Here is a 23089-nt window from a genome sequence, read left to right on the forward strand (position 1 = left end):
ATAGATTATTTGTAGAATAGTCTATTCCTCTAGTCTCTGGTGCCACACTGCCACTCTTCCTCCCCTGGCCAAAGAAAAAAATAAGGTTTCCCTTCTTGAAAAAATGAGCAGCTACTGAGAAAAGATCTCTACAAGTTGGCATTAGGAATTCGCACAGCACGATAGCCAGTTCCAAAGCCTCATGTCAACAATTCCAATCAATGACTGGAGATCCCCATCAGTTTTTTCAGTATCATGCTCTTTAAAATGAACAACCAGCAACCATTGTGCATTTGAAGAAAGCCACCACAAAAGAAAAAAAACAAATAAAAAATTATCCAGTAGGAAACAAAAATAATGAGGCAAAAAATATGGGGTTTTCTTTTTTACATTTTTCATCCTAATCAAGAAAATAGCATTATCACTTGGCTGGTGTGGCTCAATGGTTGAGCATCAACCCATGAACCTAGAGGTCATGGTTCAATTCCCAGAAAGGGCTTATGCCCTGGTTGTGTGCTTGATCCCCAGTAGGGAAAGTGCAGGAGGCAGCTTGTCAATGTTTCTCTCTCATCAATGTTTCTCTATCTTCTACTTACTTCCACTCTAAAAGATCAATAAAAACATATTTTAAAAAGATAGCATATCCATAAAACAAGGAAGAAAAATTCAAGAATTAAAAAGAAGTTCTGGAAATTAAAAATTGATTACAGAGCCCAGCCGGTGTGGCTCAGTGGTTGAGCAGCAACCTATGAAACAGGAGGTCACAGTTCGATTCCAGATTAGGGCACATACCAGGTTGCGGGCTACATCCCCAGTAGGGGCGTGCAAGATTCTCTCTTATCACTGATGTTTCTATCTCTCTCTTCCTCTCCCTTCCTCTCTCTCTAAAAATAATCAATAATATATATATATGTATATAAATATATTTATACTTATAAAAGGATAATATGCTAATTAGAGTGGACATCTTCTGGACGTCCTTCCGGACAAAGCCACAGTGGCTGAAAGGGCTGAGGGCAAGCAGCCATGGCGGTGGCTGCAAGGCCCGGGGCTCAGGCAGCCGTGGGCTCAGGTAGCCATGAGCCCTGGCAGCTGTGAGGCCCAGGGCTCAGGCAGCCGTGGGCTCAGGTAGCTCCATCAGCCGACAGTGGCAGCAGCAGTGGGGTGATGGGTGTGGCGCCTTCCCCTGATCGGCCTGGTCACCTACTGCAGAGAGAGGCCAGAAGCAGCAACAGTGAGGGGGTGTTGGGGAGCATGCCTCAGCTGTCAGTAAGACATCCCCTGAGGGCTCCCAGACTGTGAGAGGGGGCATGCTGGGCTGAAGGACCCCGCCCTCCAGTGCACAAATTTTCACGCATCAGGCCTCTAGTATATAATAATAAAAGTGTAATATGCTAATTAGACCAGAAGTCCTTCTAGGCAACCTTCCAGACAAAGCCACAGAGGTGGAGGTGGGGGCAAGCCCCTTGCACGAATTCCATACATAGGGCCTCTAGTCCTACCTAATAAAGAGTAATATGCAAATTAACCATCACTCCGCTACATTCACAAGCCATGCCCACCAGCCAATCAGAGCGAGTATACAAATAAACCCAACCAAGATGGCTACAACCAGAGACAGCAGGAGGGAGGCTTGGGTTTCCCCAGCAATGGAGGAAGCCAAGCTTTCCGCCTGCCCTTGCCGGCCTAAGCCTCCCTCAAGGATACAAAGTTTCAATTATAGAAGGTAAACAAATCCAAACAGAAATGGTGGCAGCCACGGAGTTAGAAAGAGGAGGAGGCTAAGGTTGCCCCCAGCAATTGAAGAAGCAAAGCTTTCTGCACACCCTGTCTGTCCCAGGCCTCCACTCCAGGCTACAAAGTTTCAATTATAGAAGATACTTAAGTCCCCACAAAAATGACTGCCAGCCTCAAAGCGAGCAGGAGGCTTGGCTCCACTCCAGGCTACAGTTTCAATTGCAGAAATAAATAAATTCCAGATACCAGGGACTCCACTTGAGCCGCCAGGGGGCGTGGCTGGCCTGCAAACCACCACAGGCCCCCACACCCCAAGGGAACCCCCACCCTGATCCAGGACACCCTTCAGGGCGAACCAGCTGGCCCCCACCCATGCACCAGGCCTCTATCCTATCTAATAAAAAAATAATATGCAGATTGACCATCATTTCAACACACAATATGGCTTCCCCCAAGTGGTCAAAGATCCTGCCCCTATGTGGACACAAGATGGCCAGCAGGGGAGGGCAGTTGGGAGGCATCAGGCCTAAAAGGGAGGGCAGTTGGAGGCGATCAACCATGCAGGGGAGGGATGTTATGGGTGACCAGGCCGGCAGAGGAGGGAAGTTGGGGGCAAACAGGCTGGCAGGGGAGCAGTTAGGCATCAATCAGGCTGGCATGGGAGTGGTTAGGGGGCAATCAGGCTGGCAGGTAGAAGCAGTTAGGGGCAATCAGGAAGGCAGGCAAGGAGTTGGGAGCCAGCAGTCCTGGATTGTGAGAGGGATGTCCAACTGCCCACCGGGATTGGGCCTAAATGAGCAGTCGGACATCCCTCGAGGAGTCCCAGATTGGAGAGGGTGCAGGCTAGGCTGGGATACATCCCCCGCCCCATGCATAAATTTCATGCACCGGGCCTCTAGTATGTATGTGTGTGCATATTAAGTATAAAAGAAAAAGAAAGCCAAAACTGGTTTGGCTCAGTGGTAGAGTGTCGGTCTGCGGACTGAAAGGTCCCGGATTGGCTGCGGGCACATCCCCGGTGGGGGATGTGCTGGAGGCGGCTGGTCGATGTTTCTCTCTCATCGACGTTTCTGGCTCTCTATCTCTCTCTCCCTTCCTCTCTGTAAAAAAATCAATAAAATATATATATAAAAAAAAAAAAAAAAGAAAAAGAAAAAAAGCAACAGCACATGATAATAAAATATAGTGTAAGAAAAAGAAAATCCAATTAGAAGGAGGATGAGACATCTGGTAAATTGAATAATAGCCCCACAAAATGTCCACATCCTAATCCCTAAAACCTGTGAATATGTTACCTTGCAGGTACAGATATGATTACTAGTAAGTTCAGGATCTTGAGATGGAAAGATTATCCTTGTTTATCTGGATGGGCCCAGTATAATCACAAGGATTCTTCTAAGAGACAGAGGCAGGTGAAGTGACAATGAAAGCTGAGAGAAAAAGGTCGAATTTTCCTACACTATTGGTTTTGAAGATGGAGGGTAAAGTCAAGAGCCAAGGTATACAAGTGGCATCTGAAAGCTAGGAAATACAAGGAAACATATTCTCCTCTGAAGTGTCTGGAAAGAATGCAACCCTGTCAATTATCTTCACTTAGGATTGTGATCTTTAGAACCATAAGAGAATAAATGGATCTACCAGTATAGATATAAAACCCTAATATGCAAATAGATCGAAAGGCAGATCAACTGAACAACCGGTCGCTATGACGTGAGCTGACCACCAGGGGGCGCGCACAGAACATGGCAGGCATTGGGAGCAAGAGACAGAGCACAGAAAATGGCAGGCATTAGCCGTGGTAGAACAGTGGAACAGACGAGCGGGGGCGCCAGACGAAGGCAGAGTGCTGGTCGCTGTCATCAAGGCGACCCTCTGGTGCATACTGAAAATTCTTTGCTCCCGCATGCCACAGTCCAGCCAGGCACTCACACCTGCTGCCAGCTCCAGCGCCGCCGCCTGCACCTGCTGCTGGTGCCTGGCACCGGTCCTGATTGCTTGGCGCCGTCAGCAGGTACGAGCAGAGGCTGCCAGCCCCGATTGCCCCTGAGAGCTTCTCCACCTCCCCCTGCTCCTGAGGGACTTGGGTACCTTCAGTGGGTGTGAGTGGGGCCAGCACTGTCAGCTCATGGGAGCAGCAGTGGCAGGAGCAGGGCTGCTGGCAGACAGGGGCCAGGAGCTGTGGCAGTAGAGGCTGGGTGGGGGTGCGGAGTATGGTCCAAGAATTGGCCCTGGGCCCACTGCAGCCTCGTGGCACACAATTCCTTTCAAGATGCATGAATTTGTGCAGTGGACCCCTATCCTATATAAAAGGCTGATTTGCAAATCAACCAGTGACTATGACGCGCACTTACCACCAAGGGGCAGACCCACAGGGGGAGTGCTGCTCAGCCAGAAGTCAGGCTCATGGCTGGCAAGTGCAGCAGTGGTGGCAGGAGCCTCTCCCACCTCCACAGCAGTGCTAAGAATGTCCAACTGACAGCTTAGGCCTGCTCCCTGTGGGCCTAAGCTGTCAGTCAGACAGCCCCTGAGGGTTCCTGGACTGTAAGAAGGCGTAGGCCGAGCTGAGGGACCGCAGTCCCTGGCCCCTGGGTGCACAATTTCGTGCACCAGGACTCTAGTATTATATAAGCAACTAAGTTTGTGGTAATACATTTCTACATCCATAGGAAACCAATATAAGACACCACCTGGAGAGACCACATCAGAGCCAAGAAGACAACCAAAGCACCCCAGCAGACAGCAGAACCCAGACATGTGAGACAAGCATCTTGGATGTTCCAGCTCAGCCCAGCCCAGGCATCAGCTGAAGCTGCATAAATGACCCCAGCTAACACAACATGGGCAGAAGAAATGCCCAGTTAATATGAAGAGTAGCATGCACAGATTTACTTTATAACCTGAAACAACTTTAAAACAGGACAACCCACATGAACCAGTGATTTTTCAGATACTGGGCATCAAGGAGCACAAGACAGTACTCCCTGAAACAAGGGAAGCAAATAATTCCCAGTTTACTGTTTGGAGAGTTTTCAGAATATGTTGCAAAATAGGACGGAATTCTAAACAAAGCCTGGGTATGGGTTAAAGGCATAAAACGGCAGTGATGAGAGACAGCTCTCTAGAAATCTACCAACAGAGATTCTACTTGTGGATGCCTCCAGTTTCCAACCCCCTCTTTAACTGGACCATACTCCACAACCTTAAGACACTTTTAAGAAAACTTGTTCAGGCATCCATACTACCTGTATCTATTCTTAAATCCTGCTTTCTTGATCGGTGGCTCACTATACCTATCTCACTGTTTCATTTTGATGCCTTCCTTAATGCAACCCTTGCATAAACCAAAAGCTATGAGTTTAAAATAAGTGTGAAACATTTGTATAGAAATTAAGATAACTGCAAACAGGGATTTACACAAGGCCAAGATCTTTATATAAGACCAGTAGTAGGCTTGGGTATGTGTTTCAAATACAGTGAAAAAGTGCAAATGTGGTGCAGTTACATATCAACAGACAAGGGAGTCTGAAGAGCTATCACAGAGTACCACCTACAGGACACAAACGGGAAGACAGCCTTACCTTTGCTCTATCAGACCATCCAAAGGACTGCACTGTTACATCCAATCGCTTCATCAACATCCGCCGACGGCACTCATACTCACAGGAAAGAGCATCATTGATTCTTTCCAGTTGTTCCTGAAGAATTTGGAAACAAATATCATCAATTTTAGGTTCTTTCATTTTGCAAAGAAAAGAAGTTTTAAAATTATGGTCAATACCTCCTACTGATTCAAAAAGATACTGTACTTGAGGACCATTTTCTGATCCCATGAGATTTTTCATTAAATTACACAAATAATAAAGGGTATTTGATAGAACATTTGTGATATTCAGAATATATTAAACATATAAGTTAAATTTTACAATTGGTGAATTTACCTCATCTTCAATCAAATGTGTTAAGTAAGACATATACTTGCTAAGTAATAGAGACCAAAAAGGAAAGAAAATACAAATAATGTCCTATCTTGCTGGTTTTGAACTACTATCCTTTTCAAATCATAATTATACTAATATCCTGGGCACTATAAAAAACTCTTGGCCAGATATTTTAAAAAGTAATAATCAGAGTGAAGAAGTGTTTGGACTTATCTGTATATATAAAACGCTAATAAGCAAAAAGACCAAATGGTGGAACAACTGAACAACCAGTTGCCATGACGTGTGCTGACCACCAGGGCATGCGCACAGAACATGGCAGGCATCAGCAGCAGACGGCAGAGCACAGAACATGGCAGGCATTGGCACAGCGGGATAGTGGAGCAAGTGAGCGGGGGCGCCAGTCCAAGGTGGGGCTCCGGTCGCTGTCATCAAGATGAGCCTCTGATGGTTACTGAAAATTCTTTGCTCCTGCACACCGCAGTCCCCCAGGCACTCACACCTGCTGCCGGCGCAGGCCTCACTTGTATCCGCTGCTGACTCTGAAACCGCCTCACACACCCACTGCCGCACCTCTCGGCACTGTCAGTGGGTGCAAGGAGCAGCTATTGGCCCTATCGCTCCTCAGAGCTTTTCCACCTCCCCCTGCTCCTGAGGGGCAATTGGGGCAGCAACCACCAATCACATCCACTGATGGCGTTGGCCCCGCTCGCACCTGCTGCTGGTACTGGACCCAATCCCTGCGCTCCATCAGCAGGTGTGAGAGGGGCGGGAGGGAGCGTGGCTGCCGACAGACAGAACCAGGGGCTGTGGCGGGAGGAGCCGGGCGGAGCTGTGGAGGATGAGCCACGATGCACCCCTGTTCCCACCAAGCCTCACAACCTACAGTTCCTTTTAAGGTGCACAAATTCATGCATTGGGCCTCTGGTTATTCTAAATACCAATTCATTTTAACTTTCCAAAACAACATATGCACACTACACACTGTAAGCTCTAAATGCTTATTTTAAAATTAAGTCATATTCACTAGGTGAATTACACACAACTAATAAAATGCGGGTGATGGGGACTTACTGTTTGTTCCAGATTTAAATCCATTTTCAACAGTGGTTTTCCCACATGATTTTTCTGGACTTTTGAGAGAATATCTTTCACCTAAAAGTAAATATAAATAGATTGTGAGAATGTATATTCTCTAATTTAAAACAATTTTATTCTTTAATGCTATAGAATAAATATGTTAAAGTGAAATAACCTTAGCCCTAACCAGTTTGGCGCAGTGGATAGAGCATTAGCCTGCAGACCAAGGGTTCTGGGTTCGATTCCAGTTAAGGGCATGTACCTTAGTTGTAGGCTCCTCCCCAGTCTGGACCCTGGTCGAGGCTCTTGCAGGAGGCAACCAATCGATGTGTTTCTCTCACATCAATATTTTCCTTGACTTTCCCTCTCTTCTCAACTCTCCCTAAAAATAAATGAAAAATATCCTTGGGTAAGGATTAACAAAAACAAAAAACAACAAACAAAATATATTTTTACATACAAGGAAAGAATATCACTACAAAGCAGAATATCTTTTTTGCTTTCTTAATATATATGAAAGGAGGAGAGCCGAAACCGGTTTGGCTCAGTGGTAGAGCGTCGGTCTGCGGACTGAAAGGTCCCAGGTTCGATTCCGGTCAGAGGCATGTACATTGGTTGCGGGCACATCCCTGGTAGGGGGGTGTGCAAAAGGCAGCTGGTCGGTGTTTCTCTCTCATCGACGTTTCTAGCTCTCTATCTCTCTCCCTTCCTCTCTGTAAAAAATCAATAAAATATATTTAAAAAAAAAAAAAAAAGAAAGGAGGAGAGACAGAAACATCAATGATGAGAGAGAATCACTGATTAGCTGCCTCCTTCACACCCCCTACTGGGAATTGAGCCAACAGGGCATGTGCTTTTGATCAGAATCAAATCTGGGCCTCTTCAGTCAGCAGGTGGATGGTCTATCCACTGAGCCAAACAATCTAAGGCCAGAATATCTTTTTCAAAGAGCATTAGAGTTGGAGGCTTGGATTTTCTTCTTAAGATGGCACTCTCTTAAATCCTGGAAAATGCTCTAAAAGGATACCTTTGACGAGCACATTGATTTTTCTCAGTTAAGTACTATGTACACATTCCAATTGTAAGTATTCTGGTTTCATTGTTCAGCAGGCCACCATAGGAGTCCAAGCCCACTCACTTATCGTCACCACATACAAATTTCATTATTTTTGCAAACACATAAAAATATAGAAATATTTCCTTTTGATAGGAAGTCCTTTTACCAGTAAGTAAATATTTAGCCACAATGACCCCAGTAACAACTACCTTATAATTAACTTGTCAGCATTTGAACAGAGGCATTACAGCCTGCCTTAAGAAGGGAAAAGAGGTTTGGGGAAATTATTAATACTAACTGGAACCCATAAAAGGAAAGGAAAAAGCTTTTAGAAAGAGGCCAGAAATCTGTTTCATTTTGAAACAGTCCCAAACATTTTAGCCAATACCAGATCATTCCTAATCCAGAGGAAATGAGGGGAAAAGAAACATTGAAGAGTAACTTGTTAACTCTAGAACAATGTTTTTGAGCTGGGATTTCCTTATTCTTTTAGCTGTGCCCATCTGGTGTGGCTCAGTGGCTGAATGTTGACCCAGGAACCAAGAGGTCACTAGTTAGATTCCCACATGGTTTGCAAGTTCTACCTCTGCCCCCCAAAAAAGTTTCTAATATTGCTTTCATCTTAATAATACTAAAATTATCTCACATTCATTAAGGCAAATATTTTTCTTTTCAGTTCATAAAAAAAAAATCAATGCAAAAAAATAACTTTATTCAAAGTTTTAGTTTAAAGCAGAGTGTCTAAACATGGAGTGAGTGTCAGTACCTATTCTTAAGGGTGAGAATTTTCTTTTCCTTTAAAATAAACCCTATAATATTCCCTTGCTCCTACAAAACCTAGAAAGTAGGTCAGAATTTAGTCTGTGAGAGTAGAATTCTTTCTAACATATGGCTCAACTAAGAAAAAGGGTAATTTAATAATTGAAAATAACTCAAAAAGCTTGAAGTAGGTAGTTTGTGGTTATTTTCACTCCATCAGAATACTCATTCATTCGCTCTACAACAAACATTTACTAAATACTTATCCACCAGAAACTGTGCTATCAAAGAGAACTACATTGCAATTCTATTAACAATATCCACTAAAAAAATTTAATTTGACTTTGACCTTAGAGGATAATTCTACTTGTTTCACTAAGTTGTATTTCAATCTTGTTTAGGAAAGGAAGACTTAAGTTTGCAAAGCGATTTCTATCATGCAACTCTCAAAAGCCTGATGCAGATTAGGTCACATACATATTAACTCCAAGTCCAAAGTTGTTTTCATGAAGATAAACTCTCTTGAAATGGAATGTACCGTATTTTTCGGACCATAAGACGCACCGGACCATAAGACGCACCAGTTTTTAGAGAAGGGAAATGAAGAAAAAAAGATTCTGAAACAAATAGTGTCCTAAAATATTTTATGTGCATTAAAACCCAACATCACAGTCATAAACACATGTAATCAACCCTGTAAAGTAAACAGCAGCATTTAGAACCATTTTAGAGCCGGGCAAGCACACAGAGACCACACAGAGCCGGGCAAGTAAAAAAACTTTTTTTTTTACAGTATATGTGTAGGCTATATTTGGACCATAAGACGCAGGGACTTTTTCCCCCCACTTTTGGGGGGAAAAAAGTGAGTCTTATGGTCCAAAAAATACGGTATATCTCATATTTAAAGGAAATATTTTCATTTTTAATACAACATTTCTATATTAGCATTTAGTTGAATTTTGGAAAAATAAAAATAAAACAAATACAATACCTTTGACTCCACTTGATTTAACATAAGTGGAATGTCAGAAGTCGCTGAGTTGGGAACACCAAGGGTATCACAGATAGCTTGAACTTCCTGATAAATTTCACTGTTTTTATCTAATTGAGAATTTTTACGTTTCTTGTTTTGTAATATCTGTAAAGCTTGAAGTTCTGTACTTAAAAATACTATAAGAAAAAGGAAAAACAAATAATGTTAAAATGTACACAAACTCCTTTAAAAAATCACATTTCTGGGTATATATCCAAAGGAATGGAAATCAGGATCTCAAAGAGATATGCATTACCATGTTCACTGCCATATTGTTCACAATAACCAAGATATAAAAACAACCTATGTTCTTTGATAGATGAATGGGTTAAGAAAATGTGATATATACATACAAAGGAATATTATTCGGCCATTAAAAAGAAGGAAATCCAGCCATTTGTAACAACATGGATGAACCTGGAGGCCACTGTACAAAGTGAAAAAAGTCAGACACAGGAGTACAAATACTTCATGTCACTGTGATGAGAAACCTAAAACAGTCAAACTCATAGAAAGTAGAATAATGGTTGCCAGAGGCAGGATGAAACAGAGTTATTAGTCAAATATAAATTTTTTAGAACTAATAATGTTTTAATGAATTTTTAAAATCAGAGGGACCTTGGCATAAGTCCCCATAAGCCAAGTTGGATACATAGTGATCATATATAATGTTAAGTCCTAGAGATCCACTACTTCATAGCATTGTGGCTACAGTTAACAGCACTGTACTGTAATTTTTAAATACTTAAAAATTTGCTATGAGGATAGATCTTATACTGTATTCTTAACACAAAAAATAATAATAATAAAGTGCGCTGAAACGGGTTTAGCTCAGCGGTAGAGCGTCGGTCTGCGGACTGAAAGGTCCCAGGTTCGATTCTGGTCAAGGGCATGTACATTGGTTGCGGGCACATCCCCGGTGGGGGGTGTGCAAGAGGCAGCTGGTCGATGTTTCTCTCTCATCGACGTTTCTAGCTCTCTATCTCTCTCCCTTCCTCTCTGTAAAAAATCAATAAAATATATATTTTTTTTAAAATAATAATAATAATAAAGTGGAAGAAAACAAACAAAAAGACTGTGCCTACCCATAGTTTAAAGTGCAGTAGGAGAGACACACCTGTAAATCAATAATTTAAGAATGTATAAAAATGTGTAATATTCTGATAATATATTCTCTCTTTCATATGCACAGACTGCTCAAGCCAAGGAAGAACGTGTAACTAACTAATCTACAAGCAGATAGAGTAATCTGAGTAATTATTTGCCTTCAGGATAGACCACCCCTTTACTGTCACCATTTCATTTAAGTCTTTCAACGGACATATTTAAGAAAATTACTCAAAATTTTAAGATGGTTATAGTCTTATTTTAAATTAACTTTCACCACAGTTGTTAAAATATTAGGGTTCTGCTTGTTTTTATTTGTTTAAAGTTACACACACACACACAGTTTAACACAGTAATTTCAACTTCAGCTAAGCAGAAGTATCTGAGAAACTTTAAAAGTATATAGTAAGTGCCAGGATCCTATCCTCAGAGATTCTGAACACATCTGAAGTAGGAGTAGGACATCTGTGGTTTGTTTTACATCTAAGGTGATTTTCATGGGCAGACAAAATTGAGAGACACTGATTAAAAGACTTCTCCATGCAATCTACACATCAGACTGTCTAAAGAGAAAACAAAAACGTTAAGACTAATAAGTATTAAACTTTGCTTATGAAGATATGCCAAGGTCCCTCTGATTTCAAAATTTCATAAAACAAATCACCAGTTCTTCAAAAATTTGTATTCTTTCTAGAACCTTGGCTGAAGTCTGCTTTGTTCTATGGAAGCATGCTCTATGTAAAAGTATAAGCAAGAGTTCAATCTAGTATTTAAAATGCTAATCTATGCAGATGGTAAACAATACAGTAAAAGTCTTCCCACCACAGATCCTCAGATTCTCCTTTCCCTGAGGCAATCACCATTAGTTTCTTGGCTATCTTTTTAGGTATGTATGTGTATGTATATTTAGCATATGTACCTACCACCTATGCTCTTTAATTTATTTTCTACAAGACATACTACAAATGTTCTGTATATTCAATTATTTGCCAATATAACTTAGAGACCATTCCACATCAGCACATTTGATCTATTCTCATTCTTATAGCTATAAAACAGTAACATTGCAAAGATGTGTATCACTTCAAAGATGTACCATCACTACTTAACTACTACAAACAATGCCATAGTGAACATCCTTTTCATATATCTTTGTACACTTGGGGAAATAAATATGTATACCTAATCATAAAATTGCGAAGCCAAACGGCAGGTGAATTTCAATGGTATTAATAAACCCTTCCAGAGGCTGTACCAGTTATTCTCCCACCACATTCTAATAGTGTATGAGAATGCTTATTCCCCCAAACTTTATTATGACTTAAAAAAAAACTTTGGGGGGGGGGGGGTATTTGCTAGCCTGATAAGTAGGGGGGAGAGGGGGGAATGATACCCTGTCATTTTATTTTTTTATAACTCTTTAACTTTGAGGGATATTATGCATCTTTTCATGTTTAACAGTGATTTAAAAAAAAATTTTTTGTAGGATGCCTTTGACTTATGTGTATTATATATTTTTCCTTCTTGATTTACAAAAGTTCTCCACATAGTAAGGAATTTGGCCCTTTTTATTTTATACATGTTGCACACACTTCCAAGAAGATAAAGAGGTTCTTACATATGTTTTCAACACACTCAAACTAAAATTATTAAAATACTACATAAATCACAAACAGCTCAAATAAATCATAAGTGTTAGAAGTCTTACACTAGTAGAATTCCTTAGTAGAATGTATACTACCTTTATATAAATATCCAAGTCAACTTCATATTTTAAGTCAAATATTAAAACCTTTTAAATAGATAAGATATCTAATGCTTCATTAATAAAATTTCATAAATTTTGACTTAAAAAATTTAAAACAAAGATCAAATACATGCATTTAAATGTTCAAAGAAAGAACTTACATAGAAGTTTCAAGCAGTCATCCTTCTTTTTTAGACGCTCTTTAATATCTCCTGATATGAGTACAGAATATGGACATGCCATTTCTTTTAAAAAACCACTTATCTCAAGCTGGAAGCTTTCTAGATCATCTCTCCCTTTAAAAAAGTAAAATCACAAAACATTTACTGAATATTTACCATATAATCTATACATTCATTTCAATTTCACATTCAATTCTAAATTTTCCTTTTGACATTAAATCCTTACATGTGTGACCCAAAATAATTTCTACATTTAGAAAGTCACACTTAAATTCAGAAACATAAGTATCAATTTAAGAATATAAATATGTAATTGTAAGATTATAAATATTTTTATATTTAAATTTGATTAGTATTTTCCAATATATGTTCCAAAAGCAGATAAAATAGGAATATTTTTGTATGAGTAATGAAAATATTAAAAGCATTATTATGGCTATAATTATTAACTGGCTTCAGAGCTAATGATATTTCTATGGATTCAGATCATAAATGCAGATCTAACTAAGCCTCATTGCTTATCTTTCTTTCATAACCTAATTATATGGGAGCCTGTGTCATGTGATTTGAAGTAAGCTTATCTTACTTAGTTTCAAAGGAATTCTATTAGATTTGGCAAGGAAAAAAAAAGCAATATAAAAAGACAGCTTCAAAAGGGAAGTCTACTTTGTCCCCTAGCAAATGCCCAATAATTTATTTTTTCATTTTATTACACCATCTGAAATTCTACCAGACCCACAATGACTCCAATTATCAATACAGCAATGCATTAAATTTTATGAACAAGTACAGGAATCCTATATAATAAACAGGTGATATGCAAATTAATCCTCATGCCCTCACAAGATAGCTGCCTACGACCAGGCCGGCAGGGGAGTTAGTGAGGGACAATCAAATGATGAAAAGCAGGCTGTGTGGGGAGACCAGGTTGGTGGGGAAGAGGGGGAGCCGTGAGGGGCAACCAAGCCAGTGGGGGGAGCAATTGGGGGCAATCAGGCCAGCAGGGGGGACATTTGGGGGTGACCAGGCCAGCAGGGGAGAGCAATTGGGGTAATTGTAATCAGTCTGGCAGGGGGGGGCAGTGAGGGGCAACTAGGCCAGCGGATGAGGCAGTTGGGGGCAACCTGGCCAGCAGCAACGAGCAGTTAGGGACGACCAGTAAGGCAGGCAGGTGAGTGATTAGGAGCCAGCGATCCAGGATTCTGAGAGGGATATCCGACTGCTGGCAGTCAGACATCCCACAAGGGGTCCAAATTGGAGAGGGTGCAGGTTGGGCTGAGGCGACAACCCCCCCTTGCACAAATTTCATACACCGGGCCTTTAGTATTTTATAAAAGCATTCCTATGTGAATTCCTAAATTAGGGATTACCTGTACTTAAAAAAAAGCACAACAAAACCCCACCTTAAATCAAAAAAGCAGCATTCAAAAATTAAACTTCTTAAATAACCAAATTCAGTCTACTTTTTCTTAAAAATATTAAGGTTAAGAAATCAGATAAACAGAAATTGTTTATAATCTTATACAAATTTTAAAAATGAATTTTGGATTAATATAACATTTAATCCAAAGATATTTAATACAATATACTGAAGTTCTTAATATTAATGATTTTTCTTTGTATAGATTTTCCTTTTTCTAGATAAAACTGTAAATCATAAGCTATCCTTTCATTTTATTATTAAACAAAAAAGTAAATAAAACACAATGGCAATACCAGCTGAAGTGATACTTTCTTCCAAGTTGCATAATGATTTTATTTGAGAGCCTAACCAAACACAGAGGTCTGAAAACTCAGGTGAAGATAGTCCACCCTCAGCTGCCTTGGTAAGGGCTTGCTCTTCTAACAGTGGTCCCTTATACCTAGAAAGAAAGAGACATAAAAGGTTAAAAATTAACAAAAACCTCATATTCTGTATCATAGCCTACTGCCTGTTTTTGTAAATAAAGTTTTATCATAGTACATCTGATAAATGTATCAATTTACAGACTATCTCTGGCTGCTTTCACACTGCAATGGCAGAGTCCAGTCATTGTGACAGAGACAGCATGGCCATCAAAGCCTAAAATTTCTACTATCTGCTCTGTTATAGAAATGGTTTACTGATTTGTGCTCTATCTAATTAACATTTGGCTTTTTCCCTATATTTTAACATCTTTTAGTAAAATTATCAACCAATTTTAAGAGAAATATTACATATAATAAAGTCAAATAGAGCTAAATCTAATAATTATTCTGGTTATAAGAGTAAGAAAAAAGTAGTGACAAAACAGATGCAAATTTTAAATTTAAAAAATTAAAGTTGAAAAAGACCTATGAGATCATTTTAATCTAAACCATTTTTTTTTTTACTAGAGGTCCAGTGCACAGATTCATGCACTGGGGGGCATGGCATGTAGGGATGGATCGGCCCCCTGTGTCATCCTGGTCAGCTGAGCAGTGAGCATATGACCCTAGTGGTCAGTGCACATCATAACAACTGGTTGACCAGTTGTTCTGGGCGTTCTGCCGTTCAGTCACTGGGCTTTTATGTATATAGATACTTTCAAACACTGCTACAAAGTATACTTGAATAGTACCTTAAATTTTTTAACTATCTTATAAATTATCTTAATTGAATTAGGTATCAGTTTTCTACTTTATTCCTCTTTCTGCAATTGAGCTTTTATTTCACATTATAAACATATTTGATGGGTTTTAATCCACTGTAGTTATTTTTCTTTTCAAACAGTCCTATCTTTGGTTACTGAGAGGCCATTCTTGTTTGATTTATCCCCAGTATTCTTTGAATACTTTCCTTGATTTCTTTGACAAGATGTTCTTGTCCTGTACTTGTAATTGGCCATTTCTCCAAGATGCCCTGATTCTTTTTAATGGTGTTTAGAGTACACAACCTGGTACTAAAGGTTAGTCACTGTGTCTGAAGCTTTTTCAAAGAACTTATATCAGGATTTCACACTGCTATTTCCAATTCAAACTTAGAATTGTGGGTTTTTTACCTAATTTGTTTTGTATTTTTATCTATTTTCTATAAAATTGTGTTTTTTTTACTATTTTTATCTATTTTCAATTAAAAAAAATATGGTTTCTAATGACATTTATATATATATAATCCTAGTAAAAAATATTAAGTTACATATAGTTTCAGAGTAGAAAAATCAGCATTTTTACTAACAACAAAATCACTGAAAACAATTTATGTTTTTATGTTTTAGAATATATTCCAGTAAGGACATATTTTTTTAAGTTCCTATCTGTGATTACACCACCTACTCAACATATTGACAGACCTTTGTTTCATTTTGCTTTAAAATTCAGAAATTTGTCTCATTTTGTCCTGATTTCATTTTTAATTTTGCTCTATAATTATGTAATTATATGGTTTCAAAGTCTAGTTTACAAAACAAGGTACATTCAGACAAATCTACTTAGCAATCTCAATTGTGTTCCCTCTACTCTAGTTCCTTCCCTCCCCAAAGGTAACCATATTTATTAGTTTTGGGATGTCATTCCACAATGTTTTTTAAAACAAACATAAATATACCTTTTCTTTTTTTTAGATAAAAGGTAGCCTACTACATACTGTCCTATTCCATGCTTTAAACACATATATATTCACATACACATATTTGCATACCGGTGGCCCAGAGCACGAAATTCATGCATAGGGGGAGGGGGGAAGTGTTCCTCAGCCCGGCCTGCACCCTCTCCAATCTGGGACCCCTCAAAGGATGTCCTACTGCCGGTTTACAGGGATCGGGCCTAAGCTGGCAGTCGGACAACCCTCTCGCAATCCAGAACTGTTGGCTCCTAACCACTCACCTGTCTGATTGCCCCTAACTACTCTGCCTGCCGGCCTGCTTGCCCTCAACTGCCCCCCGCCACCAGCCTGCTCGCCCCCAAATGCCCCTCCATGCCAGAGTGCTCGCCCCCAACTGGCTTCCATGCTGGCCTGCTCATCCCCAACTGCCCCCACTGCTGGCCTGCTCGCTCCACTTTCCCTCCCCACTGGTCTGCTCACCCCCAACTACCCCCTGCTGGCCTGCTCACTCCAAACTGCCCCACACACAAACACTGTCCTGATCACCTCCATCTGACTCCCATTTACAGCCTGCTCACCCCCAACTGGCCTCCCTACTGGTCTGCTTACCCCTAATGGCCCCACCCCCCACCAGCCTGATCACCCACAACTGCAGTCCCATCCTGGCCTGATCACCCACAACCGCCCCCCCCCCCCCCTTGGCCTCTACCTGCCTCTACCTCAGCTCCACCACCATGGCTTTGTCCAGAAGAACATCCAGAAGATCTCCTGGAAGGTCTCCCAGTCTAATTAGCATATTACCCTTTTATTAGTATAGATACTAGAGATCAATAGAAATACTACTCAATCATTTTTATTGTCATATAGTACCTCTGTCTGGATGCACCCTATTTTATTCACTATGCCCTTACTGAAGGATATTTGCGTTAGTACATTGTTTTCCTATTATAAAAACTGGCAGATTTTTGTCAGCATATATTTGGGATAGATTCTTGGAATTAGGACTGTTAGGTCAAAGAGTAAATGGATATGTAATTTTGCAGGATACTATTATATTTTCCTCCATAGAGGTTGTATAAGTACCCATTCCTCATAATTCACCATAGTTAATTTGGATTTTTGACTATCTGGTATCTCAGTATAGTTTTAATTTGCATTTCTCTTATGAGCAAGGCTGTACATCCTTTCACATGTTTATAGGCCATTTGCATTTCTTTTTCTCTGAATTCTCTAGTGGTATCTCATAAAGTATATTTTCAAACCTCCATTTTACAGGTAAGAAATTAAGGGTTAATGAGGTTAGTATTCCTACTTTATAAGTACTGGGCCAGACACAGTGCTAGATAGATAGATAGATAGATAGATAGATATTCATATTTATAAATACATTTATTTATAATTCATTTAATGTTTACAACAATAATTTGAAATTAGTATTATCCTAATCCTGGGTCATAAAGTAACTAGATGATGACATAATATAATTTAAACCCAAATATGACCCCAAATGTTCCATGTGAATTATAAACTGCTGGCTACACTAATAAGGAAATTAAGCCAATAACCTGGCTAAGTTATGCAGCTGGGTAAAGGCAGAGCTGGGAATAGACCACTGTCTTTGCTCGTTTAGCCAAGACTGGTTCCTCTATGCAATTACCTTTCTTCCATGTCTTACAGTGCTTTTCATTGAGATTTAATTCATAAACATCTTTATTTCCCCCTACTTGCTTGCATTTCTGCAATAATCATAAACTCTTGAATAAATGTATCTAATTCATATAGTTGGTGATATTTTAACTCAAATGCCAACCATAATTCAACAAACTGATTAAATCATCAGAAATAAATAATTTAGAGGGAGAAAACCTCACAATCCTTAATGCCTCTGGGTTCATCAGATCGATATAAAGAAAAAAAAATGCATTTAACAAACCTAACATCTAATAACAATCACAATACAACTAAAATTTATAAACAGCTCTTATGGTGGTAGGCCAGTGTTATGTGCGTTATGTATATGGCCTCATTTAATTGCCATAATGTCCTAAAAGGTATTATTATTATTATTATTATTATTATTATTATTATGCTCTTAGTTTGTTCTATATATTCTTATTTAATTAGGAAAGTGCTACTCTTATTCCAAACACTGCAGAAACCTCCCCTAGGCCTACACTCCCCCAGAAGTCCTCCATACAGTGGAACCATAGCTGCTGGTCTGACACTTCAAACTGGCTGATCCAATCTTCAATCTGTGGAAAACCTCCACAAAGACACAGCCAGATTCTACCTTACTTTGCTTTCTATTTGAATTAGGCAGTATACTAGCATAAAACATGAGATCCTTTCTCCTGTCATCTGCCCAACCTATTGGCTTGCTTCCGATCCAGTTCTCCACTTCTCCCTGCTTCCCAAGTTCTTCCGCTGTGTTCCATCCATAAACAGCAACTGTCCTATGCTGTCAATCCCTTTCAGAAAGATTACCCCAACCACCTCTAGCTTTGGCTAGTTTACTCTCTCAATCAGATGGCAAGGTCTGTCCTCTTTGCTTTCCAATATAACATCCGTATCATTGCTCCCTCATGTTCGTAAAAATATCTCCTGCTCTCTCCAGGCTCAAGCCAGTCAGATTCGCCACCCTCTTTCTCTTGTAATTTTCGTCTACCAATCTCTTAGGTACTCCCCAACATTCCCTGTGCTCACTTTTCCTTCCCATTACTTTTTTTCCTCATTATATTAAGTTTCTTCCAAGCCCACACGTATACCTTCTCCATTACCCTGAACTCTCAATTCTCTCAACTTCCTCTTTTCCATCCTTTGCCACTACATCCTAGACCTTACTATCACCTGGAACTACTCCACCTTGGAAATCATTAATTCAAATATGTCACTTCCTGACCACAACCTACTATCTATCTTTTCAGCTTGCTCTTTTGACCAGTCACCTACAACTACTCTTTTATATCACCTCTACCTCCACATTCTCTGCATTCACTAGCTCCCTGCTATCTTCACTTTCTTCCCTATTCAATTTAGATTCCAATATATACTTCATTGTGGTGCTAAATAAATACCTATTGCAGAAATGAATCCTTGATATCATCATCTCCTCCAGCTCTAATATCCAATCAATCACTAAGCCCGATAAATGCACTTCCATATCCACTGCCACTAAGAAACCATCGCTTCCTGCCTAGACTGACTAAATTCTCCAATCCACTCTCCACCTTCCTGACAGAGGTAACTTTTCAAACTAGACATCTAATCACTCCCTTTTTTAAAATCCTTCAATCATAAAGATGGCGGCATAGGTAAGCACAGTACTCGTCTCCTTCCACAACTACATCAAAATTACAACTAAGCTACATAACAACCATCATTCAGAACCGCCTGAAATCTGGCTGAACAGAAGTTCTACAACCAGAGGATTAAAGAAGGAGGAGGAACGGGCAGGGGGAGGGCTCCTACACAGGAGCTCTTCTGGAAGGAGAAGAGAGGGAGCAAGAAATTGAAAACCTATATGAATAAATAATGACAGAAAATTTCCCTTACCTGGTGAAAGAAATAGATATATAAGTTCAAAAGCACAGAGTCCCAATTAAGATAAACCCAAAGAGGCCTATACCAAGATACATCATAATTAAAATGCCAAAGGTTTAAGGTAAAGAGAGAATCTTAAAAGCAAGAGGAAAGCAGTTGTTACCTATAAGAGAATACCTATATGACTGAGCTGATTTCTCAACAGAAACTTTGCAGGCAAGGAGTTAGCAAGAAATATTCAAAGTGATGAATAGCAAGGACCTACAACAAAGATTATTACTCTACCCAGCAACACTATCATTTAGTACTGAAGGTCAGATAAAGAGCTTCACAGACAAGAAAAAGCTAGAGGAATTCATATCACCAAACCAGTATTACATGAAATGGTGAAGGATATTCTTTAAGAAGGAGGAAGGAGGAGAAAGGAAAAGAAGGAAAGAAAAGGGAGGAGAAAAGGGGATGTGGAGGAAGAGGATAAAAAATATGACAGTAAAATGGCAATAAATATTTAAAAAATGAACAAGGAATCTAGTGTGAACAAAATAAACTGATGAATAAAATAGAACCAGAGGCATAGAAATATGCTTATACTGCATCCCAAAAAAAGATCATGATTCACTCAGTTTATAGCATATACGAGACCGGAACATTTTTTCACAAGCTCCATACATGATTATGATGCACAATCAGGGTTGAGATCCACTGTTCTACAAAATCAGAGACTCTCAGAATTGAAAGAGACTTCTGAAATCTCTGCTCCTTTCACAGATGAGAAAACTAAGTAATTTTTACCCTATCATTTATAACAGACCATATCACTCAACTGTTCTTTCACACAGATGTCCACTTTTAATTCCTCCCTTTAGTTACCTGACAAACTAAAGTACCTTCATGATATCTCATGTTTCAATCACAATAGAAAATTACTTACAATCTACAAAAATAGTATTTTAACTGTTCAAGTATAACACCTATTCAATTATTGAATATAACACCTATTGTAAGTATACAACAACTAGAGGCCCAGTGCACGAAATTTGTGCACTGGAGGGGGTGGTCCCTCAGCCCAGCCTGTGCCCTCTCGCAGTCCAGGATCCCTGAGGGGGGCAGGGGGAAGATATATGACTGCAGCAGAGGCAGGAGAGGCTTCTGCCAGCCACCACAGCTGGGCTTGCCAGCTGTGAGCCCCACTACTGGTTGAGCAGCGCTCCCCCTGTGGGAGCACACTGACCACCAGGGGGCAGCTCCTGCATTGAACAACTGCCTCCTGGTGGTCAGTGTGTATCATAGTGACCAGTTATTCCACCATTCATTTGATTTGCCTATTAGCCTTTTATTACATAGGATAGTACTTTTTTTTCCTACTTTTCATCATCATTATAGGAAACGTCAAATTCTTGTCCTCAGTTATTTAGGAAAAATCAACTCGAAAGTATGTAATTTTTACTTTCCATATTGAATACTCTGAAACTAATTTTCCTTAATAAAATTCAAAGTTATACCAAACTTCATTTTTCAAGCACCTATAATATAAACAAATTCAAGGAATAAAGAAAGCAAAAAGGAGACTGACTTTACCTTTTTCATAAACTACAGAATCCCACTTATTCTTATCTGGAATACTTAGGAGCTTAAACGTTTGAGGCCTAAACACTTCAACACTTCAATTAAGTATTTTAACTTCTTGTTCTGGTTACTTCCTTAACCAAACTAAGTGAAAATTTCCAAGGGATTTCACAGAAGAAAAAGAAAAAAGAAAAAAGTCCCTAAATAATCAGTGGCTCTCTTCTTTCATTTGGCAAACATTTACTCAGGACCTACTAAGTGCAGGACTTTGTAATTCTGGGTCACTTGCAAAGTAGGTGCTAATCAGGGTCCAAAAGCAACCCATAGAGGATCAAGTGCAGCTTCAGGAAAAGAGAAAGGGAGTAGGGGGTTCAAGCTTCACAATAGCACCTCAAAGACACAGTCAGATCATTCAAGAAACTCCAGCATGTAGGACGGCAAACAATTGTGCGGAAGGCTCCATTCTCTTTAACGTGTGTTTTTTACTCTAAACTACCGGGTCCTTTGTGTACCTCTGTGCACACTCTTCTATGAACTTTTCTTCATTCGTTCCCCCATTCATTCACCCACGATTTATTGTGCCAGACACCACTGTAGGATGAGATTTGGAATAAGACCAGAAAAGCACCTGTTTTCCTGGAGCTGACTGGGATGAGGGTGCATTCCAGATACAATATGCAGGTCAAGATAAATTGTGAAAAGAATAACGGCTATGAAGAAAAGCAGGCTAAGTCTGAGGCAGAGGCTGAGGGAGAGGCTATGCTGTATAGATATTGCTCCCCAGGCCTGGAAGCGTTAGGACCATCCCCGGAGTTCCCACTCTGGACAGTAAATGCCACACTCTGTGGAGCCCCCACGACTATGAAAACTAGCAGTAATCTGAAACTGGCTCTTCCTCCGCCTAGCACCTAAAGAAGAACACAGTAACAAGAAATAAATACGCTGTTAACGAACGGTGGCTGAATGAATGGACTGAACCAAAACATTTTCCACCGTCAGGGAAGCTGGAGAGATGCGCCCCCGAGCCCTATCGAAGCCATGGGTGAGCCCTAATTAAGACACCAGGACCTCCCACCCCCGGGGCTCCGCAGCCGCGGAGACAACAACATCCCCGCGGGCTGGGGGGCGCGTCCCGGGAGGGCTGATGCCGGCCGGGCCCCCAATGCCGGCCGAGGCGTTCCAGGCCAGGAGTTTGGAAGAGGGGCCATGCGCCCCGGCTCCCGGCCACACTCCACCCCCAGGCCCCAAACGGACTTCTTTCCCGCCTCCCGCTTAACTCCATTGGCGCCGGAGGGGGCGAGGCGGGAAGGAGGCCTGCCCCGAGCTGCCGGAGTCCAGCACAGGCCCAGAGGCGGGGGCTGCTGCAGCCGGGCCGCGGGAGAGCTTACGTTTTCGGGGTTAAGACGTCCCTAGGAATACGCACCCCAGCGCCTCTAGTGTGTCCAGAACGTCCCCTTCCATCGTGGGTTCGGGACCCGGCTCGGGCCCTCTCATGGTCCTCCGGGCAACAGCTGTCCGCCGCTCTAAGGAGCCCGCCGGAAACCGGCGTCACCGCACCAAGGTTCCGGGCGGGATCTTGGCTAGGATTGCCTGCGAGTGCCTCTGACTGGGAGCTCAAAGGTTCCCGGCCTGGAGGCAGTCTGTGCTCAGAAGGCTTTATTTAAAATAATAATAGAAATAGTAATAAAAAGCGTTAGTTCTTACCTGTGGAAGCCAATCTTAGCAAACATCGCGATTCTACCCGAGTTTTTCTCAATCTGTCAGACTCCAGCCCTCTCTTTTTATAACAAAAATACCTAAATAGAATAATTAACTTGAGCTAA

General features: G+C 40.6%; 1 protein-coding gene across 1 annotated transcript in view; it reads right to left on the bottom strand.

Annotated features, from left to right (window-relative positions):
- The window catches only part of FAM98B (family with sequence similarity 98 member B), a 39268-nt gene extending 16469 nt beyond the window's left edge, over positions 1-22799 (bottom strand). The window contains exons 1-6 of the mRNA XM_084892270.1: positions 22690-22799; positions 14336-14481; positions 12599-12733; positions 9542-9720; positions 6729-6809; positions 5295-5411 (exon numbers count right to left, since the gene is read on the bottom strand). Of these exons, the coding sequence (XP_084748396.1) occupies positions 5295-5411; positions 6729-6809; positions 9542-9720; positions 12599-12733; positions 14336-14481; positions 22690-22760 (729 nt within the window). The 5' untranslated portion in view covers positions 22761-22799. The remainder of the gene's footprint in view (positions 1-5294; positions 5412-6728; positions 6810-9541; positions 9721-12598; positions 12734-14335; positions 14482-22689) is intronic.
- Between the last annotated feature and the right edge of the window lie 290 nt (positions 22800-23089).

Source organism: Pipistrellus hanaki (assembly GCF_964339955.1).
Source record: "Pipistrellus hanaki genome assembly, chromosome: 1".
Lineage (NCBI taxonomy): Eukaryota > Metazoa > Chordata > Mammalia > Chiroptera > Vespertilionidae > Pipistrellus > Pipistrellus hanaki.